This window comes from Mucor mucedo (genome assembly GCF_025094135.1).
Source record: "Mucor mucedo strain NRRL 3635 chromosome Unknown EV154scaffold_194, whole genome shotgun sequence".
In the NCBI taxonomy this organism is placed as follows: domain Eukaryota; kingdom Fungi; phylum Mucoromycota; class Mucoromycetes; order Mucorales; family Mucoraceae; genus Mucor; species Mucor mucedo.
In genome coordinates this window covers 67,321-77,653 of record NW_026252478.1, presented here as the reverse complement: position 1 = coordinate 77,653, position 10,333 = coordinate 67,321, and the positions used below count along the sequence as shown (strand labels likewise).

The 10,333-nt window shown below is 35.8% G+C and overlaps 4 protein-coding genes across 4 annotated transcripts; all 4 read right to left on the bottom strand.

The window, feature by feature from the left end:
• EV154DRAFT_529594 (uncharacterized protein) lies at nucleotides 1–1,018 on the bottom strand (the record flags this gene model as incomplete). The annotated part of the gene is made up of 4 exons (XM_051603692.1): nucleotides 890–1,018; nucleotides 622–828; nucleotides 592–595; nucleotides 1–567 (listed from the first exon to the last, which is right to left on the bottom strand). A coding segment is annotated over exon 4 (531 nt), but the record flags the coding sequence as incomplete, so codon positions are not given.
• Nucleotides 564–1,138, bottom strand: EV154DRAFT_111970 (uncharacterized protein). The gene has a single exon (XM_051593908.1). It carries the CDS (start codon nucleotides 1,060–1,062, stop codon nucleotides 712–714), a length of 351 nt encoding a protein of 116 aa, XP_051451269.1. The 5' UTR covers nucleotides 1,063–1,138; the 3' UTR covers nucleotides 564–711.
• A 156-nt stretch (nucleotides 1,139–1,294) lies between these two features.
• Nucleotides 1,295–1,674, bottom strand: EV154DRAFT_529593 (uncharacterized protein; the record flags this gene model as incomplete). The annotated part of the gene is made up of 1 exon (XM_051603691.1): nucleotides 1,295–1,674. A coding segment is annotated over one exon (380 nt), but the record flags the coding sequence as incomplete, so codon positions are not given.
• Nucleotides 1,675–1,684: 10 nt separating this feature from the next.
• EV154DRAFT_111968 (uncharacterized protein) lies at nucleotides 1,685–2,101 on the bottom strand. The gene has a single exon (XM_051593907.1). It carries the CDS (start codon nucleotides 2,031–2,033, stop codon nucleotides 1,791–1,793), a length of 243 nt encoding a protein of 80 aa, XP_051451267.1. The 5' UTR covers nucleotides 2,034–2,101; the 3' UTR covers nucleotides 1,685–1,790.
• Nucleotides 2,102–10,333: the final 8,232 nt, after the last annotated feature.

The window sequence follows — 10,333 nt, the reverse complement described above, 5'->3', positions numbered from 1 at the left end:
TCTTTCATAAATGCCGTTCTGTGGATCTTCTGGAATTGCTGCATTAGCTACGAAATCGTACGCTTCAACCAGGAACCTTTTATCGTTTGCTTGTGATACTATCTTACCCAAAGTAAGGCCGCTTGTCTTGGAACTGTTAATATTACGGAACACTCCTGCAAGTCCGACTACTAATTTTCTTTGACTGTTATTGTTGTCTAACAATTCAAGCTCGCTTTCAAAGATTGTTGGATCAAACGATTGCGTGACACTCATACCACATGATTCCCAAACTGGAGATGAAGTATCCTTAACAAACAATCGGCCCTGACTAATATGGCGAAGCATATACTCTTCTGCAAATCTTACAGCAACATCTCTTCCACCATTTTGTCTATTTGTGTGGCATAGTAACTCACGCATAAACTTATGTTGTTGCTCACATCTTTCCGTCTCTGTATGAGGGCCACCAGCAAAGCGTTCAATATCCTGTGATAAGTGAATTAGAAGATGAGACTTCAATCGATTACACATGGATGAGAATTTCATCATCGAAATAGCCTGCCCCCCTCCAGCAACTGTTCTTCTTCTACTAACAGTGGTATGGTGCAAATTATCCATCGATCTTATTGTCTCTGACACAGTGTTGTTTAGGATATGTTTGTAATAATTAAAATTGTCAATCTTTTTCATGTAAACCAAGGAGGCAAGCAATGACAAATTGTTGAAGCACTAGTACATTGACACAAAAGAATCATGGTTTTCAGCAAACATGTTAGGGTCCTGGAAGTTGGCTTTCTGTAAAATCGAAGGAAAAAGCTGCACAAGAATCTTAAAGTCTCTACCAAGGTAAGAACGATAGGCGCTCAAAGAAGAAGTGAGATTACGATGTAACGCCTTTGAATTATAGTTTCTGAATAATTCTGTAAGCTTTTTGAGTTGACTATCGTTTAAAAAATGATCGTGAGCAATCTTAAAACAATAATTGGTCATTCCCAAGAGTAATGTATGAAGAATTTCTACGGGTAGATCCTGCGATAAATCTACCGCTTTAAGTTTCAGCAATTCCTCTGCTCCTGTCATTTTAAAGCCTAAATCACTCCAATTGTTCGATACTCCTGGACCTTGTATCGCGCCTTGATTCGTAACACGTCCTTTGTTTGGAAGATGAACGAAATTGATACGCACAAGCTTATCCGGATGTACAAAATCCTTAAAGTCTTCAAGAGTTCTTCTTTCCGCCATGTATGTATCAGCAGTGTAGCGCAATGCCACAGGTGTCTTACCTGTTGTCAAAGGCTTATTAGGGTCAGACTGCCAGTAGCAAAATCTACAAGGGTGATTAGCCCTTGACCCTTTGTTCAACGCTAACTCAGCTTGACGGACGTTATCTCCGCGGAAAAAGAGAACAGGTGCGATTACGAACACGTCTTCTTGTCGCTCAGCATCATACATCACCAGACCTTTTTCCAACTTAAGCAAATCATCAGTCAATGGCTTGACCATTTCCATTGCCGTCACTTCGTAATTGTTGGTACAAAAAAAGAAATGATTTTCGTATTTGTTACTTTCATCCAAGGGAAAGGCCGCAATGTTCATAATCCAGCTTTCAAAGCAGTTCCACTTTTTTGATCTGTTGCCGCTGGTGTCATCAGAAAACAATGTAATTGGTAATACACGGACTGCCACTTGTTGATCTGCAGAGATTCGCGGTACTCGGTTTCGGATTGTAAGGCTTTTATTGACCAAGGTACAATGTGGATTAAGTAACTGGCTGAACGGAGTATATGAGATATTACCATCGTTAGAAGCTAATTTGGAGCATAATTGCTGTTCACATAAATCCAGAAGTTAGATAATGGACATATAGAGCATAATATTGCATAATGGAATATCAACCTTTTCTGAACTAATAGCGGCGGAATTACCGTTTGGGAAAAACTCCATAAGAAATGCACTGGCAAAAACCTGATCGTTGGCAGTGTAGAATCTGTCAAGGATGTAATTATGCCGGTGATTGGCACCCCTAACAAAATCACCGATCCAGAAATCATTTTCGGTCTTGGACATTTCTTTTAGGAGCATATGCGATTGAAAATAACAGCTGTCTTTCCATTTCCAGCCCTGATTTGGATGATACCTTTGGTTAGGTGTGAAATCTGGTAAAGATTTGAACAATCTGACTTTTTCAATATTGGCCATAACCAATCGTAAATGATTAGATGGCTTTATATAATGTAGACTTGCAGATCGGTTGTTGCTTTTTTGGATTTCAGCTTTGTCAACTTCAAGTCGAGGAAATTTTCGTTTAGGGTCGTGACTTTTACAAATACGATCATCGTTGGGAACGTTACGAAGAGGATTAAAACCCTCTGGCCTTGGCTGAATTAAATCCCTTTCTTGATGTGAAATGGTAATTAAATCGCGCACCAGGCGCATTGTCTTTCTTATCACTCGGTTTGAAAATCTGTCCTGTGAACCTTTGAAGAATAACAATGTTTTCCTTTCCATTTTGTTTTTGAATGGATAGAATGGATTTGAATCAAAGACTGATATACCTCTATTAGCAGTGGAACTCTCCATTTCTTTGTCGTTGAAGTCAGAAGCAGGCTCATTGTCAATGTCCACGGGAAATTCGTATATATCCTCGAAATCCTCATCGCAACTGTCAAAATAATGGCCACCTTCATCAGGTTCTTCAACTATTTGTCTATAATTATTTCCAGAAGCTCTGAAAATGTTATTAAAGTAAGTATATTTATGTATACAGAAGTGGCCTTTGTCTCTGTGTTCACTCTTACTCATCATATTGACTCCTGCCGCGGTTATGGACTTCTTTTTCATGGCGAGAAAGATTGCTAGGATTTGCATAATTTACCCTACAAACCGTACAGAAAGAAACACTAGGATTGACCGGGAAGACAGATTGAGACATAGTCAATAATTTAGGTATAAGTGTTTGATACGTGAATGTAATACTCGAAAAACAAGCTTTCGTTTTTTTTTTATTTCAATCTTTTACAATCTGCAGTGTAACGAAAGGCTGAAACATAAAAACTCAAAAAAAAAAGGAAAAGCTTATCCTCTTCTTTCTCTTTAATTTCTCTTTAAAATGCGATAAATATATCCCAGGTAATCAAAGTGTACCTTATTTGCAGATAACCAAGGTAATTGTTTGGGATGGAGATAAAATGTAAATTAAGGTAACAAAAGAAAATACTGTTAGAACTGTGTATATCTTTTATTTCGAGAAAATTTAGATTAGGGAATTCTACTAGCAAAAACTACAGGTATTTATACTAAATTATTAGATGGCTTTCGGATAATATGTGTGACGCGTTAGAGGAATATGATATAATGTTATACGTAATGTCTGTTTAAATAAATATGTTATGAAGTAATTCCTGCCTTACAAAGTAAAGACAAAGTACGTGAGGATCTAAATCCATCTCCGCAGGTGACATTACGTAAATGCCAAAGAGAAAGTTTAGTGCGTGTAATATTCAGTAACTGAATATTCCGCCTATGGGATTGTACTATACTTTTATGGCATTATAATATTTTACTCGTCACAAGGCAAATCACCTTGTGCACAGACACCAACGGTTCTGATGATAACAAATGGGGCGAAGTGTGAGCCATGAATATTTATACATGATCATCCATTATTATGTAAAAATGTGATGATTCTTTTATTATAATCTATGACATCCTCAACAGTAATAAAATCAATGGATATAAAAAAACACACCATTATTAATTATTCTTCTCGTTATATGTCATGAAATGAATATAGACGTTTTTGAGGGTTTCGTTAAGGTAATATAATATTCACTCACTTTCTTGCCAATGATCACCACGGGAAAAAATAAGTGATGAAATTAATAAATAAGTGACTTTGAGTGACTTTGAGTGTTTATTCGGGTGTTTTTCGCCATCACTTTCAATAAAGGTGACAAATAAGTGTTAAAATAAGTGTTACTTTCTCCCACTCAGAATGAAGGTGTTAAAAGGTGTTAAAATAAGTGTTAAATTTCGTCACTTTTGGTAAAGGTGACTAATAAGTGTTAAAATAAGTGTTAATTGTTATCACTTGAGAGAAAGGTGTTAAAAGGTAATTAAATAGGTGGTGAATTCGGTCACTTTTGTATAAGGTGACAAATGAGTGTTAAAATAAGAGCTTTTTTTCATCACTTGCGTTTGAGGTGTTCAGGGGTGTTCCAACAAGTGTTAACATTTGCAATATTTTTTTATTATTATTTAGTAAGTCTGATATATGAGTGTTACGTTTTGTTTTTAAAACCAAAACGGCGTATTGCTTATACACACATCTTTTTTAAATGACATAGATGGCCAAACAAGGTAGTGCTTATTTTCTTCTATTGGTGAAGGTATTGTTGTTATGGGACTGATGATATTATTGGTGTTAATCAGAACTCTCATATGATCCCTTTCTGCAGCAAGTGGCATGCTGTTGGAACTAGTAGTATAAAATAAAACAGTATTCCCGTCAACAGTTGACTCAATATTGGAACATATTCTAGCCCAAGCAAAAACATCATTGTTCAACATGTTCGCAGCTGGTAACGGCTTTGCTACAAACATGAACTCCAGCTGAACGACATAGTACTTCTTCTCAGTTCCACCGAAATTACTAATGGGTAAGTGTGCGAGGAACATGCTGGAATTTTTTTTTACTGTTGATGCACAAAACTGCTTGCACCCTCTTCCCGTCATTGTGATACTTTGAACAACTCGAATTTCCTCGCATTGAACTTGTAGTTCAACTTGTTCAAGGAAGTTGGCACCAAGGTGCCTGAATTCAGCAATACGCCGATGCTCCGAGTTAGCTTTGCCTATAACGATTCCAGTAAGCGATGTTTTGGAGCAAGCTGGTGTTTTTCTGGACAAAAAAGATTGCTCTGCCAAAGTACGAATGATTTGGTATGCATTCTCCGCTGGTTTGGAGAATGACCCTATCTTCTGCTTAACTATACCAATCATGCGTTCCAAAGGTCGACAACTGAACGAGCGCATAGGACCAAGCTCCTCAATCACATATGGTATATGTGATAGATAATGCTGGCTAATTGTTACTGCGTTTGGTGTCATATTGTCTGTGTTTCCGACAAAATCCATCCATATCTGCAGCTTACTGAATACCGTCAAATATTAAAAAAATTGGGTTTAAGTATTTTTAAACCTTTATCTAATTGTAACTAACCTTTTGAGTTCGCTGATATCTGTTTGACTGATTTTATATTGCAAAGCAATTGCACAAGCACTGGACAAATTTTTAAGAGCACTAACAGTATCTCTGCATCGATTTTCAATCTCCAAATTATGTTGCTCATAACTGTCACCAATCAACGATTGAGTTCTGCGCAAGCTACTACCAGGAGTATTCAGATACCTCTTATTATCATTAGCCTGCATATTTATCATATCACAAACAATGGTAGGAACCAGAAACAAGATAAACATTTGCCAGTCAACTGCACGTCCATACCCACCACGAGTGTTCAAATCTATGTGACCAATATTCCCTTTAGCGATTTTTGTTTTACTGGCGTAATTCAATTACATACTTAAAAATGCCCCTTCAAAAATGTTCGTTCTGCAAGTTGTACCTAAATTTTCCATGGCTATTCCAAGCGTTTTTCTATGACGTTTTGCCAAAAGAAATGGGTTATTGTTACCATATTTTCTATCGTCATCAGAAATAAATTTCCAAATTTGCTTAGATACGTTATGCCCAATCAAATGAAGCTCGTCAAGGCCAGCGAATGTTGCCGAAAACGAGGTAAATCCGGTCAAAGGAGTAACCTTCGTGAGCCCTTTGTTTTCAAACTGATGTTATCAAATAAAATTAAATATTAGTCATAGTGGCCGAATACTAGTATTGTCGTCGCATTTACCCCAGATACCCGCTCGTCTACTGATTTAAAACTTTCATTGCTTCTAATTACTGCATTGTCCAAATTTTTTTGACTAAAGTACATCCCTTTACCATCATTACTACTACCCATGATATCACATATTCTACAACCATATTTGCTTGTATGGCCAGTGTGAAACAAAGTATCCGCCATGGCAGGAATATCGCCGAGAAACAGACAAGTATACACCTTGATGTGATGTTTTTGGTTGTCGTGAGCCTTGACAATCACACCAGCAGACTCCATTTTAATTAACTTCATTAATAAAGGATATAAGAAGCTATAGATATCTTTTGGTTTTTTGGGTCCTTTGATGATGCAGACAACAAATTGATTTTCTTTTTTTGCTCTGTAATAGACAATGACAATTAGTATTTTTGATGGAATTATTTTAATCTTTAAAATACCTTTCATCGAGACTTAAGTTCATGTTCACAGCTTTGACAATGGTGAGGCTCTGTTTTCCTCTTTGGCCACGAACAAACCCATCTATATACAACGCCAGGGCGATGTCATACTGGTTTTGAAAGCAATTTTTTCTTAAAAGCTCTTGGTACTTTTTGCCGTCAAAAAAGTCTTCCATTACAATATCGTCGCTTATTTGGACCTTCTCTGATCTGTGCAACAATGATCTCATGCTTTTATCAGAGACAAAGTATGAAGCAATGAAATCGTCAATGTCCAGAAGCTTTTGTTTTTGACGAGCTTCTAACACGCCGTTGTCGTTTAGTTGATACCTGGGTTCCTCACAGTGATAACACATTTCTTGATCCTCGGCGATGAACATTTGGCACCCATTCACACACATGTCGTGAACTTCTTCTTTCAGCTGTACCGTTTCACTCATTTGTTTTTTATTAAAATAAGTGGACTTTAATTTTTCTGCCACGTCTAATTTACAGAAGAATTAGTTATCATGTAATGATGTAGTGAATACGCATAAAAAGGCTTACTCTGATTATGATGAGTATCATTGTAGTTTTCATTGATCCATCTGATGATCTCTTCTTTCTGAAATCTTTTCAGATTCAACTTTTCCATCAATGCATGAAATTCAAAACTTTTATTATCATCCAATGTTTCCAAATTGCAATCACGAATTGCAGATAGCTCCTCAGGATCACCTTTGACTGCCATTTCAGAGTACTTTGTTAACTGATTCTTGGCATAATTTGAGTCTTGAATATCAGCATCACTTTCAATATCACTTTCACTATCGGTCATGTATCTACTGTATTCTGGATCTAAAATAGTACTACGTTCGAGAATGATGCCGGAGTCGCTTCCACTATCACTTTCATTAAAATTTTCTAATTCAGTTGCAGCGTTGATATCCATATAAGCAATACCAGAAGCGGGAACGGGATCAAAATTGTCATCGTCAGTCATACCATATTCAAGATCAGGAATATTGGCAGGTTCTTCTACGGGCAAACCATTGACGCATGACTCAGCAGTGCTGTCATTTGTTATATTTAGTCGTCGTCTAATGATATTAACCTTCATTTCGATTTCCAAATCCATATTTTTGTGCTTTCTTTTATGAGATTCTATATCGCGAGTACGAACGTATGGTCTGTTTGGGCAAGTATCGCAACGCATATTTTTCGTTAATAGATAATTAAATGTGAAAGAAGAGGGATTCCAAATATTGTGGCACTCGCGGTTTAAAATAGGGTTTCCCATCATAAATCATGATTTCACGTAACATATTTTTCTAAATAGAGCAAACATAAGCCATCCAAAAGAATAACAATAACAATAACAATGAAATTACAAAATAGACGTGAGGGGTTTTTTTTTCTTTCTTCTACTTTAAATAAAATACCAACTAAAAATTTCCATCAATATGTCTAGACAACCTACATGGGTAAATATTGTGCTTGAAAGAATAGAGAAGCTGGAAGGAACTATCATCGCAGAGCAAAATTCAGCTATAAAAAGTCTTAATGAAAGATTGGAATGATTAGAAACCATTTTGGGTAAAATAGCTACTACAAGTCCCCAAAACGTTTTTCCAAATAGCGGTCAAGATCAAATGCAAGTCGATTATGAAGAGATTGACTTGATCAAAAAGCCAGAAACTGTTCATGTTATTGATATCATTAACATACTAAAGAATAGCGATAGCGGAATTTTTCTGTTGAATTCTTTTGGCCAGCCCGAAACAGCAGAAGGTATGTATCGTCTGCTAAGCAAGGATATTAACTCCATTTGCAATTCTGTCCTGAGGTCAAGCATGGATGAATATGTACCTTGGAAAACGTTATCTGGTGTTATCAAGAAGGAGTTAATATCAAGAGCCTCCAGGGAAGCTCATCTTTTAAACATTGCAGACATTGTCAATTGTTGTAAAGATAACTGGGCCATTTACTTCATGTTACAGAGCTGCTGGTCAAACAAGGCTCCCTCAAAAATGAACAAAAACCGTAAGAGACGGCACTCGGCTTCTAACCAATAATGTAATGTAAGGCTTACTATATAATCATTTTGATAGTATTATTAACATGTCATATTTTCCAATGATAGTGAACGATTCTTGCTGTTGCATAGCTGTATCAACAACAGTACTTTCCCACAAGTTCCAAATAATGTTTTTTTCTTCGAATAAAGTTTTTTATAACTGTAAAAATGTTCATTTTAAAGTGATCTTTAGGTAGTTTTAAAGTGAAATCTAAAGTGATATAAAGGTGGATCTAAAGTGATATAAAGGTGGATCTAAAGTGATATTAAGGTGGATCTAAAGTGATATTAAGGTGGATCTAAAGTGATATTAAGGTGGATCTAACGTGATATTAAAGTGGATCTAAAGTGATATTAAAGTGGATCTAAAGTGATTTTAAGGTGGATCTAAAGTGATTTTAAGGTGGATCTAAGGTGATATTAAGGTGTGCGCTGTATAGGTGACAATGAGTTGTATAAAAGTGATATTAGGGTGTGTAAAATAGGTGGCTTTAAGTTATATTAAAGTGATATTGAAGTGATTTTAACCATTCTTTAAGCGGGGGAAATCACTCAAAAAATTGGCGCAAAACACTTTCTTTAGGTGTTTAAAAAAGTGTTAAAATGATCACTCGAATCACACCTATAAACACTTGGATTTTCCCGTGGTGGATATTATTCATAAACTTTAACACGTTTCCCCTTTTTTAAACAGTTGCAATTCATAGTAAGGTATGTGGATCTTATAGTTTTTATATCACACTAGCCTTTAACACCAACCTATTTTAATAGTTGTTTCTATCACTTTTGGAACGATAGGGTATGTGATTTTTTTGAAACTACACTTTAAATTATTATCTTATATACTTTTTAGTGATAGTATTTTCCGCTTTTTTGTTTTATGCCTTCACTTTTATCGCGTTACAGGATGTTTTCATTCAAAGCAGCTGTTTTTTTATCACATTTTTAATCCAATAAAATTTTATTATTTTGATATCACATAATACGCCTTTTCAATGCTTTTTTACCCCCCAATCGACCGCTTAAAAGACCTCCCCCAACACCCCCAACACCCCCCAGCTCCCATCCCCCCATTTACTAGAAAGGAAATCTTTTGATCCATGATGTTTACAAATAAACCTGCAACCAAATCCTCTGCGTGTGTAAAAACAACCTGTTTTACCTGCAGAGCATCTAGGTAGCTCATTACACGTAGGTAAAAAAAATACCCCCATCTTTATTATGGTTTTTTTTAACAATCTCTAGTATACAGCTTTTCGTGTCCTTAAATTCTCTCTCTCTTCTGTTGCTTTTTTAGATATATTCATGTCATTCTTTGATAGGTTGCGACAGTTCAGGGCATCTGATTGAGTCTTGAGGCTTCTGCCTTAATGGGTAAAAAAAACGTTATTTTCATTTCTATTTCTCTTGACATATATATTGATAGGTACCAGTTTCTTTTCTGTGTCTTTCTAAACTATGTATTCTTTCTTCTAGCAAGTTTTATAAGAATAAACAATCTCATTGTCTTGCTTATTGTGCTGAATCGTTGAATCTATTTAAGACGGTTAAATTCTAACAGGCATACTTAAGATTTGAGTGCCTTTTTTTAGCTTTACAAAATACAAAGTATTAGGTGCATATTTTTGTTCTTTCTATATTGTTATACTCTTGTTCCCGTCAGTAAATACTGTCGTATTTGGGTACGATTCACTTAAGAATAATTAAGTAAATCGTTTAAATAAATAAACTATGAAATTAAAACAACCTTTGATATTGCATATCAGCATACGCTTGTATACTGCTATACAACTTCTCCTACTTTGAGTACATACTTCTACATTAAAAATTGCATGATTGGCCTAAATACAATATACGAAAGACAGTTGGATACAGAAAGCTATACCGCTGAGTTACGATATCACCGACTGAGAAGAGAAGCTTCTAAGATCAAATCAAGAATTATAAGAAAG